Below are 27,419 nucleotides of genomic sequence, written 5' to 3'. Positions count from 1 at the left end.
CCACAAGCTGTAACCCAAGTCTGCAGAAAAGCAAGCCACGCTGGAGAGAAGGCGCTGAGGGCACGCAGGAATCTACAAGCCCCCAGTAGATATTCATGTGGCAGCACAAACCCCAGCCCCCTGTTTTGGCACGTCCCAGCCGTGGCTTCCCAGTTCCCGGAGCGACACCAGCGCCTTTTGCCTGGTGACACCGGTGGTCCAGGAACAGCAGCAAGCGGCACGCCCCATACACCCGCGAACCAAGCTGGCGGAAGGCCGCCCGCCGTGCCCTTCAGGGCCTTCCCAACATCCAGGGCGGGCACCTTGGCTCCCCAGGGCGCCTTAGCCCGCCCGGCTCCGCCCACTCCGCCCAGCTCCAGCATGGCGCCCGGCACCACTTCATCAACCCGAACCAAACATGGCTGCCGTAGGGGAATTGCCAGGGTCCAAGATGGTGCCAGTCGCCGTTGCTTTGTCAGAATCGGCTTCAAGATGGTCGCCTCCCCACCCCGCGCTTTGCTGCCAGGATCTAAGATGCCTTCCTCCACCAGTCCGACGTGCCTCGCTTCCTGCCCGGCGCCCCAGCGACCCTAGGTAGTGTCTGCCCTCATCAAAGATGGCGGTCGGAAGCACCCGGGGTTATTAGGCTCCCACCCCTCGCTCCTCGCCTGGTCGTTGGGGTTCGCGGGCGAGATGGCGGCGGCTGAGCTGGAGTACGAGTCCGTCCTCTGCGTGAAGCCCGATGTCAACGTCTACCGCATCCCGCCGCGAACGTCCAACCGCGGGTACAGGTGAGGGAGCGTGCGGCAGCTAGGATCGCCCAGCCTCGGCTCGGCACGGCACGGCACGGTCCACCCAGCCCCTGCCCGCGGGGATGGGGCCGCAGGCCTGAAAGCAGGACAGCCGCGGGTTGGGCCTGGGACCCCGGGCACAGGTGTCCTCGTCCCGAGTGGGGCCTTGGGAAGCCGTGGCCTGCGGCCGCAAGCAAATCGGGCCTGTGCCCTGCGGCTTTACTTAGTGCAGCGACCGCCGCTTTGGGGACATAGCGGCTTGAGTTGCCAGTTGTGGGTTGTCCGCTGCTTGTGCGGAGGAGGTGAGGGCACCTGAGCAGCTTGCTTCTCCAACCTTAGCTCCTAATATGCCCAGTTCCCTGGGATGTAATGTGATATAATGGCACATTGAATTTGGCCTGTTGGCTCTCACAGCAGCAGGGAGGAAGCCAAGTGTTAAGCATGATTTTTTTTCAGAAGAGGTTGCAGGACCAGGAGTTAGAAATGCTTTCTGTCATGGACTGAAACCAGTTTAGTGTGGCTTTGTAAGCTGTGCCCACAGACTTGCTGGAGAACGGACAGGGCTTGTGCTCTGAAGAGCTGATGGGTGTTGGTGGTACTCAAGACTTTGGCAGGCTGTTGCTGCTGTGGATGTTGTGCCTGGCCGTAGATGTTTGTTTTCAGTTGTAAAATCTTGGAGGTTGGGGGTTTACTCTCTTTTTTCCCGTTTTTCTCCTTCACAACAGTCTGAGTTTGATGGGATAATCAACATCATTGTGTGTATGATGCTTTACCCAGTTAAGCTAGCTGCCTCTAGGTTCAAGTACTTGATACTATTTTACAACAATAGGGTAGTAGCATAATGGAGTGGCTTTTCAGCATGCTATTAATTAATTTTTGTGGTCTTCCTGATGCTCACAAGTCACTTCCTAGTTGCTTTTGGCTTTACTGTTCTAAGTGAATGTCTGAGTTGTCTCGCCTCTTCTGCAAGCTTATGAAGGTAAAGACAGAGTTGTTCTCTGGACTGTATCTATTTCCATTTACTCAGAGGAAAGAGAGATCAGTCAGAGCCAAGTGTGTCAGTTGGCAGCAACAGAGAGTAACTGAGACCCTCTGTATTGTTTGGAGAGAGAAGTGGAATAAAGCAGCTGCACATGTTAAAGGTGTGGGAGCAGAGGCTTTTGATAAGATGGTTGGGCAGAAGTGAAGGGGGTTGATGGTCAGTGAACAGTTGCTTTTCTTTTCAGGGCGTCTGACTGGAAACTGGACCATCCGGACTGGACAGGGCGGCTTCGTGTCACTTCCAAAGGCAAAACTGCATACATAAAACTGGAGGATAAGGTTTCAGGTAAGGGAAAAGCTGTGGCTTGGCAAGACTGCGACCATGATTGCTGCTTATGAGCCTGTGCTTCTAAGTCTACTTAGAGCTGTGCATGGCAGCCCTGGCCATGGTTTACCACAGGGTTGCTCTTCTTAACACCTAGTTCTTTGTGTGCAGGAGAACTCTTCGCCCAGGCTCCTATAGATCAATACCCTGGCATTGCAGTAGAGACTGTGACAGATTCCAGCCGATATTTTGTCATTCGAATTCAGGATGGGACTGGTGAGTTGGGGGATTATGTATGTGCCAAGTGTTAGGGGTGGAGGAGACTTCAGCCTTATGAGGTTGGGATGTCTGTCAGGCGGATTAAAATGGTGTTGGGAGTGCTGAAAAGGCTGGGTAGTGTGTCTGGAGGGGTAGGAAGGTAAGGTTAACAGAGGAGGGTTCTCAAAGTGCACAGATTCCAGGGGCTGAGAAGGAATGTTCAGTTTCTGAGACTGCCATGTGGGAAGAACGGTGCATCCTGAAGGCTAGGAACAGTGAACTGCTGTGAGCTGCTGGTGTCCAGCTGCAGGTGTGTCAGAGGGAGGTAGCACAAGGTGGTTTAGATGAAGCAGAAGGATTATGGAGTGAATGAACACAAGAGCCCAGTTGCAGGCAGGGCACCTCCAATGACAACTCCTGTCTCCTTGCTAGGACGAAGTGCTTTTATAGGCATTGGCTTCACGGATCGTGGTGATGCCTTTGACTTCAACGTCTCTTTGCAAGATCACTTCAAGTGAGTTGTGCTTTTCTGGAATGCTGTTTTTCCTCTGGCCTGTAGAACGTGGCGGGTGGTGGTGTATGTTCATTTAGCGCAGGCTTTGTTGGGATGGTCATGAAGCCCTACTATGGCTCCATCATGCAGGCTGAGTCCTGCAAGGTCAGATCTGTATGTCCTAAGCTTAGGTCCTGTGATGCTACAAGTGCAGTGGTAGACAGTCTCTTAGGTTTGTGGTGGTTCCAGCTTTTTGCTGAGCTACGCTGGGAGTAGGGAGGTAGCTGGTTTGACAGCGAAAGGTAGATCTTTGGCAGGATGGGGAGAGGAACCAGGTATGTGTTTGTCTGAAACCCTGTTCTGCTTTGCTGCAGGATCTTATGTCTTCCTCTTGTGTTTTTAGGTGGGTGAAGCAGGAGTCTGAGATCTCCAAGGAGTCCCAGGAAGCTGAAACACGTCCCAAATTAGACTTGGGGTTTAAGGAAGGGCAGACCATCAAATTGAACATTGGAGTAAGCAGCCCAGTTTACCCTGCTTCTTTCTTTGGATATGCCAGTGGAGACTTCTCCTCACTTGTCCTTTCTTTTTATACAGAACATGACAACAAAGAAAGGAGGAGCAGCCAAGCCCCGTGTGTCTGGATCAGGGGGCCTAAGCCTGCTGCCACCTCCACCAGGAGGCAAAATTGCTGTCCCTCCTATACCTCCACCTTCTTCCACAGCCATTGCTAACCACGTCACACCTCCACCTGTGCTGAAATCCACTAACATGAGCAGTGCAGGTAAATACTAGCGTAGAGCAAACAGTCTGTCTGCCACTAGAGAGGACTTCCAATATCTGAAGGGGGCCTGCAAGAATGCTGGAGAGGGACTCTTCATCAGGGACTTTAACAACATGACAAGTGGTGATGGATTGAAGAGTTCTTGAAAATGGTGTACCCCAGTAGCATGAGCTGGAGGCTCTGTGCATATTCAGCAAAAGGAGCTGCTGTTACAGCAAAAGCCTTAAAAAGCCTAACTTCCTTTTTCTGGAGGGCAGGCTGGAGTCCCTTTTCTGCCCCTACATCCAGCAGTTTGTATATATCAGTTTGAGCAGTTGTGATATTTTAAATCCTGTGGGTTTTCTACCTCATTAGCTTGATTTGGCTTGTTTTGTTTTTTTGTTTTTGTTTTTTTTTTGTTTTGTTTTCTTTTTTTGTTTAATTTGCTTTAGATATTCTACTAGACTTAGATGCTCCTGCATCTGCATCCAAGGCACCAGCATCAGCTACCACAGACCTCTGGGGAGACTTCAGCACTGCATCTAGGTAAACTGTGGTGAAGAGAGCTGCAGATGAGACGGGTGGTGTCCTGATGGGCACTGGAAGAGCCGTAAGTTAAGAAGTCTTATTAGATCCGCTCCTTTGATTCTCTTCTCTTTATTTCAGTGCTGTTCCAAATCAGACTCCTCAACAGTCCAACTGGGTCCAGTTCTGAATGGTTAAAGTGGAATGGGACAAACTGATGACCAAGAGGCTCTAGAGGCACCAAATGGGATCAGAAGGGGCACAAACCAATCTAGTCTTCAATCAAAAACAAGTTGGGACAATCCTTCCTTTTTAAAGCAGATCTTCACTTCAGTGAGAACTGATCCCACAATGAAATCACTGAACTTAAAGAGATCATACTCACTCCTCACAAGATGGGCAAGGAGGAGAGAGGTAGCCTCATCTCTTCCACCCCCTCAGCTGTTACATGGTACACCCTAGCTCTTTTTGCCCATTTTTTCATACAGGGAAACGAAAATCCTGAAGAAGGTGGATACGGGAGGAGGCTGGGTAGGTGCCTCTGGGTCCCTTGTCCTTTAAATTTTCTCTGGTTAGACTGCTGCTTTTTGTGTGGCTGCTTTCAGTAGTGACTCAAGTCTGCAGCTTTGCCTGCAGTGCTGAGGACAGCCACATTTGGCTGCAGCATGTAAATGGAAGCTGTAAGGAGACAGATGTTGTCTCAACACAAAACCCTTTCTGATTAATTATATCTGTGGTGAGGAGTGAACTACTCCTTGCACACACTACTTTTCTTCTCTTTAGTGCAATTCTTGATAGTGCTGGATGTTCCCATGCTCTTGTGGGAGGAGTCATGCAAGTCCTTGAATAGACCTGCTGCCATTGTGCTGTAGCTCCAGGTGGGCACCCCATCTTGAGGCTCCTTGTTTGACTTGCAGGTTTACTGGAGGAAATTCTCTTATTTTCACTCATATCTCTTGGTCATGCAAAGGCCTCATTGTCATTGAGCTGTTTTAGACCACCAAGTAATCCCACCACTGAGCGTTTCATGTTCCTGCATCGCTATCATGAGCCCTGGCCTTGTGTTGTGACTTGGCACTGTGTTACAAGTATTGCATAACCATGCCACAATAAGATCTGTGGTGGGACAGTAGGTTATTCTTATCCTTTTCAGCTCACGTTTAGAATAAGCCCAGTCTTGAGAACTGTGGCAGCACAATTTTCCCACCTGTGTTCTTTCATGTGGCTTTTCTGAGGCTACTTTCTAGTGATGTGAGCTGGTTATTGTAACTTGGAATTTTTATTTTTTTTATTAAGTTCTTAATATGCCCCAAACCCCCTTTATTTCCTCTGTGGTTTAGGGGGTTAGAAAGAGGTAAAAGGCCCTCACTATCCGCTGTTCTCTTTGGGAGAGTTTCTTAAGGCCCTTTGATCTGGACACTGTTCCATCCTCTGCAGCTATGGCTGTGATCTGGGGTGTGAGTCTGCTGATTCTTTTGGGCAAAGCCCACAGGCAGGCTGGAAACATCACAGTGCCAGCTACCCTCTGTGGTAGATGATAAGCCAAAACACTGGCTGGGAAGGCCATGTCAGTGACTCTTCTGCAACTGTACTGACATTCTTAGAGCACTAGGGTTTTGGTGCTTGAAGTAGAAGGCTTCTTCCTGCTTTGATCATTCAACCAGCAGCAGCACTTTTGTAACTGGGACACACTCTGCATGCATACTTGTGCAAGTAAATTTTTCACTTTGGGCAAAGTCTTCTGGTGAGGCTTTTAAAAGAGAGTAGTTAGCTGTAGACACCATGTACTTGCAAGGGTGTCTTGTCGTTTTTGACTTCTTTTCTGCACCGAGGGCATTTTGGAGATGAAGTTTCACTTAGACCATCCCTCTGGGAAGCAAAATTCTTGAAAATAGCTCTAAAGCTGCTGTAGTTCCACTTATGGAAGTGGGGACCAGACTGCTCTTGGATGTATTTAAGTAGTCGTTTGATTCTGATCCCCTTTCTCTCTTGGTGTTCCCCCTGCCGTCCCTCCCTGCCTTCATAGTCACTCCTGCAATCTTGTACTTCCTGCCTCTACTGGATCTGTGGGTGGCTGTTAATCTGCTGGCAAAGTCATGGACTCTGCTGGTTGGTTTTGGGGTTTTTTTGTTGTGTGTTTTTTTTTTGTTTTGTGTGGGGTTTTTTTTTTTTGGTTTTTTTTGTTTTTTTTTTTTTTTTTTTTGTTTTTTTTTTTTGTTGTTGTTGTTGTTGTTGTTGGTTTGGGTTTTGTTGGTTTTGGGGGGGGGGGGATGGTGTTTGGTTTTTTTTGTTTTCTCTCAAGTTGTTGTGAGGTCCTGTCATTTCAACTATGTATCAGTTCCCCAAACCAAGGAAGTTCATAGCACCAATTAACAGCTAAGTAGGAGCCTCTTCTGTATTGTCTTAGTATTCTGGAGATAATATATTATGTATTTGAAGAGTTGAAGAAGCAAAAATTAAAGATATATGTATATAAAGCATAAGATGTACTGGTGCAAATGGTAATTAAACAAGTAATATCGGGGAAAAGAATGTTCTGAGTCTTCCACGGTGTTGAATTGTTGTCGCTTTGGAAGCCCTTCAGATTGGAGGTCTTTGTATCTCCAGCAAGATGCTAAGTAGCCTGCTTACCTTCTGCAAGTGTGCCTGCAGGCTGGACAGGAGCATCTTTAGGAGTGAACAGGTTCAGGCTGTCTGAGTGAAGAAGTAGGAGCATGGGAGGAGGACACAAAAATAACCTGTGTCTGTTCCAAATAATGTAAAAAAAACCCAAAAAAACAAACAAAAAAAAAAAAACATCAAAAAAACCCCAAACAAACCAAACCCAAACAAAACAGCAATATGGAAACAGCCCTGACTGTAGGGGATGGTGTGATGCTTGGTGAGAATGTGGATAAAGCTAGCAAGTGAGAAAACGTAGTTGCCCTGCCATTTGACATTTTGGACAGATGTTTTAAGAATAGGGTCTTGCCACACTTGTAAATGGGAAGCAGTCTCTGCTGACTGCAGAGGTGAGCAAGGGGAGGTAAGTGGGCCCTTTATCAGGCAGCACCAAGGGCAGGTTGCTCTGAAAAGGAGAGCAAGCTAGGAAGCTGTGTCACAGCAAGGCAAGCAGGGGCAGTGGCCTTGCTGACAGGAGCAGTGCCACAGTATTTCATCAGGAAGATAGAGGAGGTCAGGATAAGGGTTTAGATCAGCGGAGTAGTACATGGCCAGGCAGTGGGTATGGCTGTACTAGCTCAGGCAGGGAATAAGGGTGAGAGCCTTAACTGAGATAAGCTTGCCAACAAACCTTGCTGAGATTTCTCAAAGCCAGACGCCAGTATTATCCCATGTCTTTCTTCAGTGAGGCCTGCTAGAGTGTCAGCTTGATGTGTCTTGTGTAAATCTTCTCCCCCTTCTTGATGACCATCAGGGACGGCTTTTCCATCTGCAGGGAGAGAAGTTGGCTGTGATGGTAAGGTACTGGTGAAATGGCTTGACCTGTGACTTCACTGGCCGAATCTTCTCATCTGTTCTTGCACTTTCTGTTGCCAGTGGTTTCTTGTAACATAGCAAAAGCCAGTATGCAGGCTGCTTGTTATGTACAGTCTCTGATGTTGCAGACAATAGCCTTCTCTAGGTAAAGGATAAGGCCAGGCCTTTAATGTGGATCAGCAGATCAAACTGAGCAGTATCTCCTGAACACTGATTTTGTTCCACGTAATAGATCAGCTGGTTTACTTAGGCAGCTAGGAGGGGCTGCCCCTTGGTCTAAGAGGGGCAATGGTCAAAGGAGGAGATAAGTGCATGCCAACTGGGAGGCAGACTAGCACGTAGAAAGGGTAAAGAAACAAGTGTCAAAGAGAAAATCCCATTTTGTCTGGTTATTGGTTGTCTTTTCTTCTCTAAGAGCTGTTGTTGAGGTGGGATGTGAGCATTTCTTCCCCTCCTCCCATTCTGTTCTGTGTTCTGTAGCTTAAAATTCTAGTACAGTGACTACTACAGCTGTGCAGTGGCTACTACAGCCACACAATCTGGATTGCAGGCACAAGCTCGCTAGCTTTAGCTAAGCCTTGGTGCTGTGTGTGGGCTCCTGAAGAAATTGAAAGGAAGAGATATCCTTTGGAGGAAATCAAACAAAAACCAAACAAGAAACCAAAAACCCTGAAGTCTTCCTGAGCTTTGGTGATGGAGGAACAGGATCTGAACCTGAACTCACCCTGTTAAATCAGTATAAGTCTACAAAGCTCCAGCAGGGAGCACAGCTAGGCTGTCATGCATAAAAATGGAGCACTGGGACCTATGTAGCCAACACACTCTGTAATGCATTAAGGTCAAGGCATTCTACTACGTGCTCATTGTTATATGAACAACAGATTCTGAGTCTAGAGACTGTTTTGGGTCTCTTTCTTCCAAGTTAATAGGTTTGTCCATGCAATAGGAAAAGCACATAGCAGGATGAAGTTTTGTCTTAATTTTGCCAGCTGCCGTTAGCTGTGGCAGTGTGCCCTCATCCAGAGTTGGGGCTCTGAAAGACATTTGAAAATGCCTCTGAGCATGGGAAGATCAATCAGCAGCAGCTGGTACATGTAGTGGCTCTTGATCAGAACCATGTTATGCCATCTGTCACTGCTGGCAGCTTGTGGTGAACTTTCTGCATCACTTGTGTTTGGGGCAGGCCAGCCAGGTAACTTGCAATAGCCTGCTTTCCCAGGCATTGTAGGATGGCAGCTCCTGCATGTTGAGGCAGAGGCATCTGGCTTGCTTAGGAGACCAGATTGAAGAGAACATTCCCTGAAGGAGGGAGCTGCGTGTAACTTGCAGCCCTTGTGTTGAGTCTTGTGGTTTAGGGATGTGAAGAGGCATGGTGCTCCCCTGCCCTCCTACCTGGTCTGCAAGTCTCGCTGGGTTGCTAATGCCTGCGACCAGGGCGTGCAATCTCAGTGTCATCCACGATCACATGCTGCCATCTGCTGCTGAATCCCCCTTGATGAGGGGCTTGCTGCAATCCCTGGGCTCAGCCATCATCTCCAGAGACCGGCTGGGCCCCCAGCAGTTGGAAGGCGGGTATACAGGCAACCATTTCCTAGCACCTAGGCTAGCACTGATTCTTTGGCTCTCTGAAGAGGAATTGCAGCTGGCATCTGTCAGCAAGAGCATGCAGACTCCTGCAGCGATGACTTCTGGGCAGGGGAGAGCCGTGTCTGGGAGGGACATGGACAAGTGCTGGACCTGAGTATGGAACAAGCCACAAAGCAGAACTGCAGCATCTGGAGGTGTTCTCAGGAGCATCTGAGATAGAAAGGGAAAGGAACCGGTGTCTTGACTTTAACGTGCAGGAGTCATAAAGAAGAAGGAGGTAGGCAATCATAAGATGCCAGAACAAGAGCTTTGATGGGTCTGGTTTAAAATGGACCAGAACAGCTTTGCATGACAGCAGAGTTTGTATGGGCTTTTATTGAAAGCTTCCTTCAGTCCAATAGCGGCTTTGCCTTCATGCCCACCAGTATCATAGCTTGTAACTCAAATGCTTTCCTGAATGACGACCCCGGTTGAGTTTACAGAAGCACAATTTAAAGATTTTTATTTTCTTCATCTCTCTTGACAGGTTGGCAGTAATGGAGCTGATGCTTCCAAGTGTAACCATGTTCTGCTATCCTAATCCCCACTGCCTCATTGCCTTCATGCACAGACAGCGTAGTGTAGGGCTTGGAATCAAGATGTCTCGGAGCAGGCACATATCTCATTTTGTGGTCTGCCAGTGTGCATGCATGTGTGTACGTATGTTGTCTTCAAAGTTTAGTTCATAGGAGCTGAACTCCTAGTCTTTTTTAAAGTGTAGTCTAAGCACTTGTCCATAAGCGCTGACATGGTGTTAAGCAAACTGTTCAAAGATGTGTGGAGGTGCTACATCAGTAGTACTAAACAAACCATCACTTTGTTTAGCTGTCAGGGGCAAGGAACTGGATTCCAGTACCAAGAAGAAAGGGATAGGAAAGCATTTTCTTTGGAGAATATGTGTTACAGTGCTATAGATGCAGCATCATAGGCTCTGTCTGGCCCAGAGTTAGGGACTGCTGTCACTAATACCTAAAGCTGAAGTCAGTGTCATTGGTATGTGTACAAAGTACGCTTGGACATGACTGCTGCAGATTTTTGGGGTAGAAGAACAGGAGAAGTCCTTAAGCAAAATATCCCATGCAGAAATAGGTTACTGTAAGCAGAGAACCTGCCCTGAGTAGCCTGGTCTAGCTTCACAAGTAGTCCTGCTTTGTGCAAGGTTTGAACAAAATACCTACAGCATGAACTATTTCCTAGCACAACTTTTGCGTTAGGCTCTGGTGAGGTAGGTCCTGCAGTGGGCTGGCAGTCTCTCTGGTGAGACGTCTGGCATGCAGGGTTGGTAGGTGGCGAGGAGAGCTGATGGTGATCCTTCAGCTCGGGGAGGGCAGAGGCTGTGCAAGGACCAGCAGGGTGTGCTGTGCCTGCCCGCTCTTAAAATGCTGAGTATGCAGGTAACTCTGAATGAGAGGCAGAGTCTAAGAGACGGGGCCACGGTGCCACAGGCCAGCGTGAGTGAGTCAGCAAGGAGTACTTCACTCTCTGCATCAGTTGCTGCTGTTCTGCAGGGAGGCAGCAGCAGGGCCCTTCCTCATTTGAGTCAATGCTGGCTCTGTGCTGGAGGCTGGCACCCAGGAGTGCCTTTTGCCTGCCCTTCACTTTACTGTGCAGATGCTGACTTTAGTGTGGTAAAAGCAGGTGATGTGGTCACCTAAAGAGTGTGCTCTTTAAAACCCAAAGTGATTGTGTTGATGTCTATGTCATGAGGAGGCTACTATGTGTGGTTGAACCCAACAGCTAGAGTACTCGCTGCCTGTCATTAAAACCTCCCCAGCATATTTCAGTGATGCAGTGCCAGGGAGCGCCTGGCTGAGTTGGCTGTACTCCCTGGGTTTAATTCAGCTTTATGCAGTTGTTTCCAGATGGCGTTTGCCTTGTCCCACCGTGGCTGGACATGCAGGATGGCTGCATGGGCTCTGGGGGCAGGTTGGTGTCCCTTTCACTGACGCTGGCTGCCGAAAGCATAGCACACAATGGGTGCAGAGGCTCCAAACGGCATGCAGGGCCTCCCTGTCTTTAAGGCACAGGGTAGACGACGGGGGAGGCTATTTACAATCTTCCTGCCGAATTTACCCTTGAGGCTAGCAGCAGTGTGAAGGAGCCACGCGATGCCCGTCCGTGGTCGGGTCTGGGAGGTTTCTCGTGCTGTTCCAGTGCCATCTGGTGGGACAGTCTAACCAGTGCAGCTCTCCCGAAGGCCTCTCTCTGAGAAGGCTTTACTGCACTCCGCTCGTGCACGGAGAGGATGTAACGGAAACAGCTTGAAATCAAATCAGAGCAGTCCTCAAGTTACCGCATGGGGCTGGAGGACCTTACCTTCCACCTTCCATGCTTGCCTGGCAACTGTGGTTGTTTTCTATTTTTGTGCTTTTCTTCCCACTCCCCCTGAACCCCCTTAAAAAGGGAGATGAGGTGCATTCACCTTACTGAGCAGAGGTGTAGCCAAACGGAATCCAAGACCATTGAGATCTTGGACAGAACTAACAAAGAAGCAGGAAGGCTTGCTTCTGTGGGGAGGTATTATGTAGCTACAGCTTGTCCGTGTAAGTCCTATGTGCCTGCTCTGGCAAGACAAACTTCACAGCCCTGCCTCTGAAACAGGCCACAGGGTCTGACGAGGACTTGGATATGGCCCAGGTTTGGAGTCATATGTGCACCTGGGGCAAGCAACTGCAGTATCTGGATCTGATCTCCAACAGTTTCTGGCCTTGACACCTGTGGCTCAGATCCAAAAGAGGAAGGGGATGAAGATGCAATGTTCCCAGTAATAGCATAGAACAAAGCTGTGAGATAATGCATCGTAAGGAAGTTGTCCTCTGTTGGCTTTGTTTGGATAATTTGTTAATTAGGGGAAATAAACATGTCTCTTCTCTTCTGAAGAAACAATCCTGGGTTAATGCTATAGGTAAAGAAGTGGGTTGGGGCTTCTTGTCTGTTTGAAAGTTTCCTGGATACTGTTCTTCCTTCTCTTATTTCTTCCCTTACTGAGGGATTTTGGGAGCCTATCATCACAGGTGAGCACATGACTTTGCCTTTCTGAAGCTGATTGAGTTTGAACTCCCTCAGCTCAGATAGCTTGGGACATGGTCTGGAATGCTTGAACAGCTCTTGCTAAAACTTGGCAGACATAGAGCAGAGGAGGAATGCACAAACCCATTTATTTGGAGGAACATTTCTTTCTCATCCCTGCTACTTTTCTTTCCTTCCACCATATTCTGCATGGGACTGTAACTAGCATTTTGGGGAGTTGCTGGTCTCTGTCAAAGTGCTACAGTGTTACTCTGTGTGGTTTTGCTCAGAGGACAGTGCTGCTGCTGACTCAGGCCTGCTTACAGTGAGGTGCTGCCACATGCTAGAAATTAGTGTGGCTTTGCAGCGCTACCTTCTGTTTCACCCATCCCTCTCTCTGCTTCTATCTCCCTTTCTCACTCTCCCTTCAGTTCTTCCCTTTTTCCTCCTTACTTCTGGATGCTCAGATGTCCTTTTCTCTGAGCTTTCACAGATCCATGTAACCCATTTCTTCCTAGGTCTCCTAGTATAGCTGTATGGCTCCCTGGTTCACTTTCTGTCATCAGTAGAAGTACCTGCCTTCCAGAAGAGGTCTCTTCTCCCTGCAGCTCTGGCCAGTGTTGTCAGCCTTGCATGACAAGTGGGTAGGATGCCTTTCTCTCTGGTCCCAGCAGGCTTTGGTGCTTCATTGTCCCCTGGAGCTGGGGCAATTCAGCTCCTGCAGTGAGAACTTCAGCATCCTGTTCTAACCAGTTCCTTGCAGCAGGATACACAGTGGGATCTCTTATTGCTAGATCCCCCCTAACCAGCCAAATTCCTCATGAGTTCTAAAGAAGATCCCTTTGATTACATATGTGCCATCCCTTACTGACTACTCAATGTCAGGCCTTGGGGCCCCATTCTCCATGCTTTGACGCCTTTTTATGCTCTTCTCTTAGCTCTAAGGGTTCTGCTCTCCATGGCCTTTGTGCCTAGGAGAGGAGCAAGGTGGTGTGGAGAGGGAAGACCAAGAGGGCAGCATGCATTCACTTCTGATGCTCTTCTCACCCAGGTGCAGGGACAAAAAGCCAGGATTGGGTTTAGGCTTTGTCTGAGTGAGCTGGAGAATTGTGGTAGCTAGAGGGTGCCGTAAGAGCAGGTGATGCAGAGCTGTTATTTCAGTGGGCACCTATGGTCCAGGTAAGATCAGAGCAGAGTGTTTTATGAAAGGACTGTGTGTGAGCTGTGCTTGAATAAGTCTTGTGAGAAGATCTTGTGTTATCAATGCTCCATTCAAGAAACTGAACAAAACCACACATAAGGCTGAGTGATGATAAATATTTGGTTACATGAATGACAGTAAACTGAGAAAATACAGTTTGGTTAGAAAAATTTCCCACTGCTTCCTCCCCATTTCTGTCTTTCTGCCTTTTTTGCTCTCTGTTTTTCTTTCCAGAAAGCAGCAAGCTGCCTTCCCTGTGTCTGTGCTTCTGCCACAAATGGCAGAAGACTGCTCCCTGAAAAACTGCTTTTCTACCAAAGGTCGCCCCACTGTCAGCCCAGCTGGTTGGGGAAACTGAAACCTGCTCAGAGGATGAGAACCACATCAGCAACAGCCCTCATGCTGTTGGCTGCAGAACCTGAAGGTGTGTTCTCTGCACCTGGCCAACCTTCACTCGCTATATGCTTTGGACAAATGATCTGAGAAAGACCACACTGATGTCAGTGCCTAAAGAATAAAAAGAGGGCATGCATACAAATTGTTCTGCTTTAGTGCTTTGCCTCATATCAAATGTTATCAGAATAGGAACTTGCTGACTAGAGTGTGGTTACTTTGCATTAAGTAAACTCTCAGTGCATCTCTCACATTAGTTTTTGACACTTTCCACCTTTAAGCCAAGTAAGCTTTCAGGATGACCAGCATCCTGGATAAAGGAGTGTATTGCTCTAAGCTGTGTTTGTGAAGAACCACCTTGCTTCATTAACTGACCCCTTTTATCACCCATAGTTCTTGTATTAAAAGAAACAGAAATGACTCAGTCCTCACTCAGCCTTTCCTTGATGGTTCTGTAAACCTCTTGTCTCTTCCCATCTTCAGGGTAGAACTGTCCTATTTCTATTGTTCTTTATGCAGCAGTCATGCTACACCATTTTTTCACCCTTTTTTTGTTCTGAGCCTTTTCTGGACCTGCTGTGCACTTCTTCAGGTGGTTTGAGTTATGAGGACATAACAACACAGTGCCACAACAATATTTTCTGTTTCATTCTTTGTGCCCTTTTCACTGTGCCGGGTGTTTAATTTGCTGCTCATTCTTCCTCAGATCAGGTTTTCTCACACAACTATTACAGTGTGAGTTATATTTTCTTTACGTGTGCAATAGTTACCTCCAAACCCGCTATTTTATGTGTGAAGTTAGTGCTGATTTTCCTAAAGTGCTTTGCTTCATTACCCACTTCCCTAAAGAGCATTGCTTTACATACACAGGACTCTGCCCTTTTACCACTCTGCTGCTTGGTCTCATCTTTCTGCAGTTCTTTGCGACTGGCTTTTGAACAACTGCCCTGATAGATTTGGTATCATTAGCGGATTTTGTCATATCATTTGTCTTTGCCGTATTGTTTAAGGAAATGTTAGTGTGTATCCTATTACAGACCTGGTAGAGTTCTGTAGGTGCTCTCCTTCCACTGTGGGAATTGACCATTAATTACCTTAATTGATCATTAATGACCATTGACCTACTCACCTTTTCTGTCTGCTTACCTTGAAAAGATCTTTCTTCTTATCCCATGGCTGTCCACTTTCCTTAGAAGTGTTTGCTGAGGAACTCAACAGATAGCTAGATTATTCTCTTACATGATTATTGATCTCTTCAAAGAACTACAAGAGGCAGAATTTGCTTACAAGTCTTATATTGGCTCTTCCCAAAGTACATCATACTTATACACATGTCTATGAATTTTATTCTTTTGTTACAATTTCTATTAACTTGGCCACTACAGATGTCAAACCTCTAACTTCCTAAATCTCCCTAGACTTCTCTCCTCCCCACACTTTGATGTATTCCTTGCCATCCTGTGATTTGCTGATTAAAAGGCAATTTAAGGCGAGAGGCCTCCCACTGCTATTAGCAACTGTTCCCCCCGAGGTTCTCAGGAACCCCGGGACCATTTTTTCTAGACCTACTAATTCCATACCTTTTGCACAATCCCTTTTATTTTGGATAGGTCCTTTGGTTTAGTCTCCCACAAAACAGGGGGTTTATGTAGGAATTTCTCCAGTTTCTTCTACTGTCACAGGTAATTACTTTAGCTTTGTTTTGATGTCCTTGTTCTGTCTGACTGCTTGTTTTGTACCCTGCTCTTCAGTTGTCCTCAAAGCTTGTGAAAAGGTTTCTGCTTTCATTAGCTGTAGGAAAGGATTTATTACTAGTTCTGATGGCTTCTGCTAGTGTTTTTCGGTCTCTTTTTTTACCTTTGCTTTGTTGTGCTTTAACACTTACTGGAGGTTATGATCACTTCAGTGTTCCTCATCTGAATGCGAGGTCAGCTTGTTGAGGAATGCATGCTGATAATCCCTTTGGCTTGACATTTTAGCCACGTCAGATTCCTTTTGCCTTTTGTCAGATCTTCTAAAGAGGTACTAGGTATTGGCTTTGGGCTGCCAATGTGATGTCTCTGTATAACCTCCATGCCGCTTTTGATGACTAAATTTGCTCAGCTGCCCCTTTCTGTATTCTGGCTGGCTTATAACAAGTGTCTCATTTCCCTGCAGCTTCCACCACAGCTGTGCTCAACTTCAAAAGGGGATTTTTTTTTAGGAATGTGTGGGATCCCAGCTTTAGGATTCAAGTCCTAAGCTCAATTTTAACCCACCTGCTTCAGCTTGATTTTCAAAAGAAGGTGTGTGCAATGGTGCTGTCTCCTGCTGTTACATGGACCTGCTTACTAAACTGGGTGAAACTGTCTGTGAGGTGTAAGGCTTGCAGATACTACTTTGCCCAAACTTCATCAACAGGTAGGGGAGAAAGGGTATTAGTGCCTCTGCTGCTTTCTGTTTGGGTCAGCTAGCCAAATGGGACCCACACAGCTTGCAGAGCAACCAACTAAAGGTAGTTTACGCTGGAGCGTAAGGAAGGGAAAACAGGACTGTTGTGTTGAGCAAATACACAAGTCTTAGAAAGGAGCTGGGGCTTGTAAGGTATGTGGGAATTAGGAGAGTGGGAGGTACCTGGCAGTGCTAAGTAGGGTTTAGATGAAAGATTTTTGTGGGGAAATACATGTATTGTGGGAGGACAAGGGTGTTCTGCATGGGGTGGGCAGAACACAGGTGGAAGGGGAAGGAAGGACCTGAGGAACAGCAGGGGGAATGCAAGGAAATAAAGTGCGAGGTTTTGTTTGTTTATTTATTTATTTTTTTAAGCAAGGTTTACTTTTCCCTGTTTACGCGCCATCAGTGCTATGAAATTTAAAGCACAAATTTTACTCTTAGGAATATTACCTCACTGTTGTTGTGCAAGGGCCCAGCATTATATCCCATGGAAGTATTATTCAGGGTTGAATTTTGACAGGAAGCAACAACTCTGATGGCTGAGATGAAAGAACTGAGCTGTCTCCTGATGTCTGAGCATAATCGAATGTGTTCTAATAAAATCAACAGCTAGATCCTGAATTTGCATTTGAAATGCCTCAGCTGTGTTTGGAGATGTTTCAGTGGCAAAAAGGTCATGAAGATACACTGTGACTTCCTTCTCTATCTGCTGATTGTATTTCCTGTATTTCTTCATGGTGGAAAGCTTGAAACCCTGCAGGGAAGTAAGGCTTTTCCCCCATTGTGGTTTGGTTGGCCAGAGCAGGAGGGAAGCATACAGAAGATTGCTCTGACTGAAATCTCAGTTTGAGGCATAACTAGGTTTCAGCAAACACTTTGGGAAGCTTAATTCCTGTGAGAAGGCCAAGTCTGAAGACAAAAGAAAGTGCCGGAAGGATGCTGGAAAGAAAAGCAGGCAGCATGCATCTTCTCAAGGGACCAGGCTTCTGTCCTGTACCTGTTCTGTAAAAATTACTGTCTTTGCACACAATACAAAAAGGAGAAGTGAAGCCAGCTCAGTGCACACAATGCATGAGGAGGCCCCTTGCTAAAGAAATCCAGCTACATATGCCTTGTTGATATGTACAGGGGGCAGATTCTCCATAATCTGTGACAGACATGCATTACTTCCCTTCCTTGCCCCTTACCTTCTGCCGCATTGTTCTCCTCTATTGTCTGATGCATATTCTTTCTTGCACTGTCCTATCTCACCTCCAGCTCAGCCCTCATCTCAAGTCAGGAAGGAAGAAATTCCATCTAGGCAAACTAACCAAGCAAAGCTTTCTCCTCCTTCCTTCTGGTTGTTTTGGAGACATTACTGTAGCTTTTCAATACTTAGAGGGGGCTTATGAGAAAGATGGAGATTTTTTACCCCCACCTGTAGTGACAGGCCAAGGGGCATAGGTTTTAAACTGAAAGAAGCTAGATTTAGATTACCTATAAGGAATAAATTCTTTATGATGAAGCTGATGAGACACAGGAGCAGGTTGCCCAGGGAAGCTGTGGCTGCCCCATCCCTGGCAGTGTTCAAGGCCAGGTTGGACGGGGCTTGGTGCAACCTGGTCCAGTGGAAGGTGTCCCTGTCTGTGGTGGGGGGTTGGAACTGGATGACCTTTAAGGACTCTTCTAACCAAAGCTGTTTTGTGATTCCTGAGGCCCATCTGCTGACTGAACCATTTTTCTCCAGGGTATCCTGACTCACTGGCATTTCCTCTCAGAAGCCTTCCTGATTCAGCGTGCATCTCAGCAGCCATTTCTCTTAAATGTCTCCTTTAAACGTCTGCCCCAGCTTGAAATCAGACTAAGCAGTAGTCTGACATTTTCCACAAGGTAATATCAGAGGCCTTTACCGGAAAGCAGAAAGGGGAGATAAAAGTCAGTGTTGGAGAAAAAAATACAAACCATCCCTTTTCAGCCTCAGAAATGGAGCCTGACTCCCTGCAGCAAACAGTGCTCTGAATTTCCACAGGTTGTGGTAGAAAGGTGTCTGCGTGTGCTCTTCCCAGCAACCTTTCAAAGCAGCAACACCATTTTGCTTCTTTTTTTCCTACTTTTGTTGTTCTCCTCCCCAGCCCTGGCCTCATTCTTCTCTGTTTCTTCTTGAATATGTCAAACTTCTGATTATTTCTCTTCCTGTGTCTAAGGCTGAAATTCTCCAGTCTCACTTTTGAGGCAGTTCCTCTTTTGTGATTTGTTCTATTGCCAACTGGGGCTGACTTCCCAGGATGGGACATGGCATGCAATATTTGATGTAGCAAACACATCTTAACCACAAATGACAAGTGAGGGCAGAATGCATTTTATACAGGGATGTGTCACAGCTTAAACTGGGCTAAGATCCGGGATAGCTGCAAACCTAAGAGCAATGGTAGAATTACTAACAGACTAAGAAAGTCATGAAGATAAGGGAAGGAGAGAGAGTTAAAAAAGGAAGGATGGAAAAAGAAAAACAAACTAAGAGATCTTAAAAAGGAAACCTATCAGCTGAGAATCTGACATGGGGAAGTAAGAATGCAACTTCCTTTTCAGTTGTTAGTTTCTCATTTTTCTTTTCTCTCTCAGAAGTTTCCATACTGTCAAGTCTGATGTCCTGGGCTAAGAAACAGACCATTTTTGAATTCCCAGGAGTTCTTAGGTTATCACCAGTACTTCCAGTGTTCAGCACAGCCTTCTTTGACAGACAGAAGGTGGAGGAGCAGATGCGAAAGGCTCAGTAACTTATTGGTGTCTCCCTCTGGAACCAGGCACCTAAAAGACCCACGTTTTACGTGGCAAAACTAAGGACAGGGCCAGTGATCACGCTGTGATTAAATGGCATCAGAAATCACTTATGCTGAGGTGAAGTTCCAGAATACATCACCAGCTGCAGTGGTCAAAGGTAAGGATGGGTTATTCAGAGGAAGGGGGCTGAAAAACAGGGAACAGAGACTGATTTCTGCGACTCTGCTTCCTACCTGGTCTTGACAAATGGTTGAGAAAAACTAGTTGTTTACCACTACATGAGCAGGAGACTGGAGGAATTTTGTATGTTATGTAGTCTTGAATGAGAGAATAATTTTTGGACAAATGCTGAGTACCAATAGAGACTGTGATTTATTGTGAACAGTCTGGTCTGCTACAAGGGTTGAGTGGCTCCTGGGGCAGCAAATGACAGCAAATAAGCCCAAGCCCTGGCTGCTACTGCCCTTGCCTCCAGGACAGTAAGGACAGACTCCTGCCCATGAAAAGAGCAGTAGTAGGGAACCAACATGCCTCCTTATAGTAGAGCAGTCAGTTGTCCTCTGCAGCTTTGTGAGAGGTGGCACTGAATGCAGAAACTTATATCGTCCATTGTTCTTGATTGAGAACTGAGTCCTTGGAGAAGAGAGAGAACCAAAGCTACAAGGAAAAATGGGCTTGAAGAAAACACCCTAAAATATACAGAGAAAGAATTATCTAAGATCTGTGGAAAGATCCAATTCTGTGATTTGATGTCTACCACTCCTGAAAAATAATTAACACATCAAACAAACAAATTTTTATGGCTATTACAAGTCTTGGCTGTAAAATGGTGCCTTTTCTGGGCTTTGGGCAAATATAAGTCATGTTCTGATCAGTATGTTTTCTGTAATCATTATGCCACACACAGGAACACATAGAGATGTTCCATGTGTGGCTCATTTCTTCCACCCTTAGATACAGGACCCCACACAACAGCAGGTTCCAGAGGGGTTAAAGTATGTATGTGTAAATGAATGAATGAATGAATAAATAATTGTTTATTGCTGCTAAGGATATTAACGTGCCTATTTACCGCTTTATCTTAGTTTTATAATTCCAAACAGAGCAGGCATCAGCTCCAGGATATTTCCTGCCTGCTCTGAGGCATGAGTCATGGAAATAAAGAATGTACATACTCCTGACTGACTTGAAAGTTCACTGGTTTCAATGCACCAAGATGAGCTGGTTCTGGTTACAGCTGACATTTCCATCATGGTGAGCTGGGGATGGTAGAAGTTCTTAATTGAACTATGACCTATTCCAAAGAACCTTATTGAGCCATGTTTCCTTGAGCTGCTGATGCTGCTCATGCTATAGGTTTGGGTGTGTAGCTTTGAATTCAAAGGAACCACCAGTAGTACCATTACATGCAGTGCTAATATCTCTCACACAGCTCCATGGTATGCTCATAAGATGAGAGTTATGATTGAAAATTGTTGAAAGATTGGGGTAGTCTTGCTGCTCTGTAGTCCTTCTGAGTGCTTATTCTGGCCATCCAGACTCCGTGTTGGTAATGGCCAAGCATACCTGGGTTTTCCCATTTTGTAGCCTCTTCCAGTTGGACTCTAGATATACCGAAATTGGCAGTCATTGGAAGATAGAGAGGAGAAGGCAGCAGCTAATCAACATATGATCTGTGGCAGGAGATGGCAGAGAGTACAGGGGGAAGTTTCACACCACAGTGCAGTTAGGGTTCCTGTATTTCCAACTGGGTTACATGTGCCTAGCAGATGTTGGAGTTACATGCTGAATCATCAGCACATACTTATGAGGTTTGTTGTGCTGTGATCGTGCTGGACATATCGCAAGCATGCAGGCTAACTGTAAGAAGCATTTTACAAGGAGATTAACCCACTGAGTATGCAAAGGTCTACTGCACTTCAGTTGTGTTGGTGAGGTGCATGCACACTGCAGTGTTCTCTCTGCCACCTGGGTGTGAGTGAGGGGTGCACAGGATGAACAGCCAAACTATAGACATGCAGCACATTGAAAAATCACTTGGACTGCTCAGATCTACTGTCTGAAGTAGGTGGCTGGACTCCAGATCATGACCAGGGTCCTTGTTTTCCCTACAGACAAAAGCTCTGGCTAGAAAAATATGATTCGGCCAGAGAAATCTGGGTCTTGTCAGTTTCTGAGTCTTTTCTGATAATGAAAGGTGATCTGCCCCAAGCCTTTGGGAAGCAGTCAGAGGGCTTCTCCAAATAGCAAGTTTCTGGAAGTCTTGCATACTAGGCATGGGTGGCAGGCACACGTGGCCACTGGCAGACTTAGGAGTTTCATGCTGAGCAATGAATGAGGTCTCTAAAACTTATTGTTAATTGTAGTCTCTCACAAAACTTATTTACTCCTGTCCTGCACTGAGTGCTCTTGTTTCTTTACCTTCCTGTTTTCCCTGGCTTGTGTACCTGCCACAACCTAGAACAGTCTCCTAACAAGTATTTGCTTCTCCTTCCCTTTGACCTCCTGCCTGCTCCCAAAGCCTCTTCAGTTCTGCCAGTATCCCTCTAGAGAAAAGTCAAGCCCTGGCAAGTCTGAATCTGAGTGGGATATTTTACTGAGGCTGCTGGATACAGCCCTCTGTTCTCCTCAGGCATCCAGCCTAGCACAGCCTCATTTTACTACAGCAGATCAGAGAACCATGGGTCAGGAAGGAGGCATAGAAGGGGTTTGGTTTGGTTTGGGGTTTTTTTTAAGCTTCAGTGATTCTGTGGCATCAGAGCTTTGCACATTTTTTGTCTCCTGTCCTCATGTGGCTTACACCAACCTTCTACACAGGAAGTCCAAAAAGCTACAAAGGAACTGAAGCAGGCATAAAAAGTTTTCTGGGGAGACGTAAGCGTGAAATCTTCATGTGAATGTCTCAGGTATCATGGACAGAGCAATGCTGTATTCAGCAACTTTGGGCTTAATCTAGGAGGACATGGTTTCAGTCCAGATTTTGAGGCTCTGTGAAGACCTCTTCCGCAACACCAGCAATTAACATCTATAGCTCATTAGCTGGTCTGGGGCTGTGAACACTGTGAACTCCAGAAGCCACAGAGGTCTCCTGCTCTGTCCCGGTCTGCCCCTCTCCCATGCTGTGTAACTTCCACATCAGAACTGAAATAGCATTTTTTTGGAGTAGCTCCCCCTTGAGCTGTACACCCTTGATATGTGGACTGTCTGAAGCACAGTTGACTGTGGTGTTCCTTCACTTTTAGTACCTCCTGAGACAAAGAAGCAACAGCACCATCCACAGAAATACCCCCTATGGCTCCCGTGGCTGATCTCACTGCTGCTCCTCCTGCTGTGCATTGCCCTTGTTACTGTTCTCCTTGGTGAGTATGTGTAGGCTGGTTGCAAGAGAGAGGTCTAGGGGAAGTGCTGGAAGAAAAGCAAAGAAATCAGAGCCAAGAGGGGAATATCTTCTAACCAGGAGACAGCTTGTACTAGGGAACTGTTTTGTCATGGGAAAGGATGTAAGCACCAGAACTCAGAAAACCTGCATGTTGAATATTTGAAAGGTATGTTTAAGAGCAAAATCTTTCCTGACTATTAGAACATTGGGGATTTAAGGGTGCAGTTGCAACATGACACAAACGAGCCAAACCAGACGTTTGGTTTGCAGGAGCAAGGACTACCACAGCATTATGCCATATGGTTCTGTTATACCCATCCTCTGAGAATGACAGTTAGGTGGGAAGGGGCTTCTGGAGGTCTCTAGACTAGTTGAAGCATGGCCATCTTCAGAATTCCAGGAGGGTTTGGGCTTTCTGTAAGGTCTCACTTTGCATGTGTCTGCATGTATCTCCTAAGTCTTCCACTGTCTACCCTGAGGCCTCTTCAGTGTTCCCAGATCGAGGGTTCTATGATCATCATTTTTAGTATGATTGCACATCCCCATCTTGCAGAGCCTCTTTGGAACTGTGGAACAATTCTCTGCCTTCATACCACAAAGAAAGAACTTAATTACATGAATGAAAGGGGTGAGGAAGAAATGGAGATGGGAGCACAAGTGTACAGGCAGCTGAACCTGCACTTGAGCTCTCTAAGGGGCTTGGCACACACTTCATGTCCTAATGGAAAAAAATGGCTTTTCACAGTCCTGGCACCTCCAGGAGTCTTACAGTATACTAGAACAATTCATGAAGTTACACTTGCACACAGTCTGTGGAGATTGCGACCACTGTTTCACTCTCATTTTCTGTGAAAGATCATTTTTGTACAAAAGATCATGTTTGTACAAATTGTCAGTAAAGATGATGGATTCTGGAGGAGGCATGTTGTAAGGATAAATTGCTGCCCTTCCTTTTGCTGTCGTTAGTTCCCGAGTCCTGGAAGTTAGTGTGATAGGTGGCAGCAGGCCACGTCAACAACCCAACGGACTTATCACCAACTCAAACATTCAGGGGTATTCACTGGAAACTGATCAGGGTGTGATAAGTAATACATATGTCTATTATGTAAATGCCTGTAGCCGGATGGAGTCAACTCCATCCTGTTTGTCATCTCAGTGTGATGTCCTTCCAGTGGTCTTTCTGCTCTCTGACATGGAAGATTGTCTCTTTCTGGAAAGGCAGCCATACCACTTGTTTGGGCTGGTTTTCTCAGAGCTGTGGAACAGGGCTCCACCAACCCCACTCTTTCAGCTCCACAGCATCCCAGGAGGACCCTATGTCAGCTGCTCAGGGCTGGGACAGGCTCTGTTGACAAACAGCTATGGCCACCAGGTGCTGCTCGGGTGGGTCTCAGGCTTCTTTAGCTTTGTTGGCCAGGTCATCCCCAGCTAGTCCTTGTCAGTCAGTGGTGGGCAGGAGTCCTTGTGGGCAGCTGTGGGATGCTGAGAGCAGAAATGCCTTTTCCCTTTGCTTATGAAGTGGAAAGAGCCCAAGGAGCGGTGACACTGGGGCAGTGCTTGGTGGGGAAATGGAGAAACGAGTGAAGCCCAGAGATGCTGTGTGAGGAGCTGGGATGAAGGAGTAATCCTGCTGCCTTTCCTCTCCCTTTCCAGTAGCTCCATTCTCCCATAGCGGTGATCAGCCCCCAGCCTTGAAGCAGAAATTCAAGGAGTGGTCGTGTGATTCAGCAGTGCCAGGAGGCAAAGGTCAGTAGTGCTGGCAGAGGTGCAGGACAGGAACAGTCAATGCTGGGGTCTGCTCTGACAGCAAGTGACAGTGGGAGCAGGCTCCAAAGAGACAGACTCCTGTGGAGAGAGGTCGGGAGAAAAAGGATTTCCTGCTAATGGCTTATGGAAAGTAGAGGGACATGTTAATGATGTCCTGGAGGACAGGGTGGCTGTGAACACTGTCAAAACAAAAGGGACAGCATATGGTGGCACAGGAAAGGTTAACAATGGAGCAACAATAAAAGTGCAGCTCTAGTCAGAGAAAGAAGCAATATCCCCTGTTCCCTATCTCTAAATGCCTAATGTAAAAGGAGAAGGCAAACCAGATCACTAAAAGTGACTTTGTCGAGACTGGATTTCTATGCATTTGTGTACACAAAGCTTACTGATCATGCCTCAAAGCAATGGCAAGAAATATCTGTATTACCCTTATTTTTTCAAGCACTTTCTGTCAGGATAAGTGATCTAAGGAGAACATGAGCAGCCTTCCAGTACTTAAAGATGGCCTACAAGAAATCTGGAGAGAAACTTTTTACAAAGGACTGTAGTGACAGAGTAAGGGGGAAGGGGTTTAAGATGAAAGGGGAGATTTTAGATATTAAGAAGAAATTCTTCATTGTGAGGGTGGGAAGATGCTGGAACAGGTTGCCCAAAGAAGTTGCCCTGGCAGTGTTCAAGGCCAGGTTGGACGGGGCTTTGAGCAACCTGGTCTAGTGGAAGGTGTCCCTGCCTGTGGCAGGGAGTTGGAACTGGATGAGCTTTAAGGTCCCTTCCAACCCAAACCAATCTGGGATTCTATGACTGTCCCTGGAGGACAGAGATCCTTGTAATTGCCATCTCTTTTGTTCTTAGCATTCACCTCTGTGGTTTCTCCCCCCACAGAGGAGGGCTGGGCATGCTGCCCGAAGGGCTGGAAACGCTTCCAAGGAAGCTGCTACTATCTCTCGGGTGATGCGATGTCCTGGACTGACAGTGAGCAGAACTGCACCGGGATGGGCTCTCACCTGGTGGTGATCAACAGCAAAGCAGAGCAGGTATGTGCAGGGCTGAGAGCGGGGCACAGCAGCCAGAGCCCCAGTGGCAGCACGGGAGGGGACTCAGTCCCTCTTTGTCCTGCAAGGGAGGGGGGATGGATGTCCTTTGTGCATCCCTTCAGCACTGGCTCCCCTCGCCACCAGCCCCACTCCACAGGGACTCCTGCCACCTCCCTCTGCTTAGGCCTGTATCTCATGGACATTGCACTCTCCCTCATTTCCAGGATTTCCTCTCTAAGGAGGTTAAAAAGCCTTCAAGAGGAGAGAATCACTACATTGGTCTGAGTGCACAGAAGATGGGCCAGTGGCATTGGGTGGACCAGACTCCATTTAATGTGACAGCAGCGTGAGTATTCCCAGATGGAAGAGTGTTTGGTGTGGCTTCTGTAGTGCGAGAAAGTAGAGGAGATGTGTGTGTGTCTGTTGGTACGTGAGAGGGAAGTGGCGTAACTCCTGATGAGATGTCTGTGAGGAGCAGGAGAGTGCTGTGTAGAAGAGGCTGAGAAAGTTGGGGCTGTTCAGCCTTGAGAAGAGAAGACTGCGTGGAGACCTCATAGCAGCCTTCCAGTATCTGAAGGGGGCCTACAAGGATGCTGGAGAGGGACTATTCATCAGGGACTGTAGTGACAGGACAAGGGGTAACGGGTTCAAACTTAAACAGGGGAAGTTTAGATTGGATATAAGGAAGAAATTCTTTACTGTGAGGGTGGTGAGGCACTGGAATGGGTTGTACAGGGAGGTTGTGAGTGCTCCATCCTTGGCAGTGTTCAAGGCCAGGTTGGATGAGGCCTTGGGTGACATGGTTTAGTGTGAGGTGTCCCTGCCCATGGCAGGGGGGTTGGAACTAGATGATCTTAAGGTCCTTTCCAACCCTAACTATTCTATGATTCTATGACACTAGGTTCACATGGCCCTATCAATGCTGGTTATTGGTTATTAATTAACTATCTGTGATGTGGCCATCAATGCTATAGGTACAAAAGAAGCTGCATCTTGCCAGCAGGAAGAACCCTTCAGAGGTGACCGGCCTTGCCTGACCTCCATAGTGCTCCCACCATGCCTATGCACACATATATACACAAGCATGCCAGTGCTCTGGTGCTGTGGAAGCGATGGGGCACAGGGAAAGATCAGCAGGGCTGTTCTTGCTGTGTCTTCTTCTGAAGGACAGACTTGCCAGGGAGGCAGAAACATGCCTCTGCTGGGTGTGAAGAAGTGATAAGCAGCTCCCCCTGTCAGGACTGGGCAGGGTTTGCTGTTGTGTTCGCTGTAGGAAGAAGGCAAGTTTCCACATGAGACTGGTACCAGTGGGATATCTGAGTGAGAGGAAGAGCACTGCTTCTGTCCGTGAATCAGCATCTGGAATTTTTCTCTCTTCCCTCCAAGCCTTGCGTCCCACTGTGGCCTTTTCCAGCAGTCCTCTACAGGGTACGCTGCGGAATAACATGCCTATCTCTATCTCAGGTTCTGGCGGGAAGGTGAACCAAGTAATCCAGATTATGAGAAGTGCGTTGTAATCCATCGGACTTCAGGAGCACTCAACAACTGGAATGATGTCCAATGTAACAGTCATAATAGAATTTGTGAAGCTGCGGCAATAATTGTGTGATGGAGATACCCTTATCCTGAGTAAAACTGGGAGATGAGCAATGAGCTGGTAACAGGGCAGTGTTGGGAGGGGTGGGGAACTCTGGAGCCTTCATCTTCACTGTGTTAGGTGGGATGATGCGAGTGGAAATGATACTACCCTGTGTCCAGCATCCCCAGTGCATACAATGGCTCAGACAATACATGAAGGCTCAGAATCATCAGAGCAGATCCTGGTCTCTTACGTCCTCTTCTCTCTGAGTGGGTCCAGCAGCCACTAGTTGAAAAGAGATTGAGTTCTCCAGGAAGAAGACACAGGAATGTAAGACAGATGTTCAGAGCTGCAATTTCCTTTGTATCCTTGAGCAGAGGTGCCTGCTTTTTGTTGAGTCACACAGAGAATGACCTCCAGTTGCACTGGTTTTGCTGAACAATTACTGAATTCTTATGCAAGAGAAAATACAGTATCAGACCAATGAAAAAGGCTTTGTGCAGTGTGTATCTCTCTTTCCCTCACTAAGTTGCAGGTGTTTCATGTAACCATAGAATCACAGGACGGTTTGGGTTGGAAGGGACCTTAAATCTCACTCAGTTCCAACCCCCTTCCACAGGCAGGGACATCTTCCACTAGACCAGGTTGC

General features: G+C 47.0%; 2 protein-coding genes across 4 annotated transcripts; both read left to right on the top strand.

The window, feature by feature from the left end:
• The first annotated feature begins 445 nt into the window (after positions 1-445).
• On the top strand, positions 446-18,074 carry NECAP1 (NECAP endocytosis associated 1). Of its 3 annotated transcripts, none has more exons than XR_013958849.1 (9): positions 446-770; positions 1,997-2,097; positions 2,248-2,352; positions 2,767-2,848; positions 3,231-3,339; positions 3,422-3,608; positions 4,040-4,133; positions 4,254-4,643; positions 17,978-18,074. XR_013958849.1 is itself a non-coding variant. In XM_080638837.1 (8 exons), exons 1-8 carry the CDS (start codon positions 673-675, stop codon positions 4,300-4,302), a joined length of 825 nt encoding a protein of 274 aa, XP_080494963.1. In that variant the 5' UTR covers positions 446-672; the 3' UTR covers positions 4,303-6,367. The 3 variants fall into 3 exon arrangements, 1 of the variants encoding a protein (XP_080494963.1); XR_013958850.1 differs by lacking the exon at positions 17,978-18,074 and adding an exon at positions 13,660-13,723 and having other exon boundaries at positions 4,254-4,563; XM_080638837.1 differs by lacking the exon at positions 17,978-18,074 and having other exon boundaries at positions 4,254-6,367.
• A 1,005-nt stretch (positions 18,075-19,079) lies between these two features.
• Positions 19,080-27,233, top strand: LOC308232615 (C-type lectin domain family 4 member A-like). The gene is made up of 6 exons (XM_080638838.1): positions 19,080-19,168; positions 22,254-22,370; positions 24,044-24,136; positions 25,040-25,191; positions 25,416-25,537; positions 26,656-27,233. Exons 1-6 carry the CDS (start codon positions 19,102-19,104, stop codon positions 26,798-26,800), a joined length of 696 nt encoding a protein of 231 aa, XP_080494964.1. The 5' UTR covers positions 19,080-19,101; the 3' UTR covers positions 26,801-27,233.
• The last annotated feature ends 186 nt before the right edge of the window (positions 27,234-27,419 follow it).

The sequence above is a fragment of the Psittacula echo genome (assembly GCF_963264785.1).
Source record: "Psittacula echo genome assembly, chromosome: 1".
NCBI classification, from domain to species: Eukaryota; Metazoa; Chordata; class Aves; order Psittaciformes; family Psittacidae; genus Psittacula; species Psittacula echo.
This window is presented reverse-complemented; position numbering and strand designations above follow the sequence as displayed.

What these genes read in the sequence shown, in the direction of transcription:
- NECAP1 (XM_080638837.1), top strand. Translation starts at nt 673, where the DNA reads ATGGCGGCGGCTGAGCTGGAGTACGAGTCCGTCCTCTGCGTGAAGCCC. An exon ending in ACGTCCAACCGCGGGTACAG is followed by an intron (nt 771 to 1,996) that starts GTGAGGGAGCGT and finishes TTTTCTTTTCAG; the next exon opens with GGCGTCTGACTGGAAACTGG. An exon ending in TCTTTGCAAGATCACTTCAA is followed by an intron (nt 2,849 to 3,230) that starts GTGAGTTGTGCT and finishes TTGTGTTTTTAG; the next exon opens with GTGGGTGAAGCAGGAGTCTG.
- LOC308232615 (XM_080638838.1), top strand. Translation starts at nt 19,102, where the DNA reads ATGGCATCAGAAATCACTTATGCTGAGGTGAAGTTCCAGAATACATCA. An exon ending in AGCAGTGCCAGGAGGCAAAG is followed by an intron (nt 24,137 to 25,039) that starts GTCAGTAGTGCT and finishes CTCCCCCCACAG; the next exon opens with AGGAGGGCTGGGCATGCTGC. An exon ending in CCATTTAATGTGACAGCAGC is followed by an intron (nt 25,538 to 26,655) that starts GTGAGTATTCCC and finishes TCTCTATCTCAG; the next exon opens with GTTCTGGCGGGAAGGTGAAC.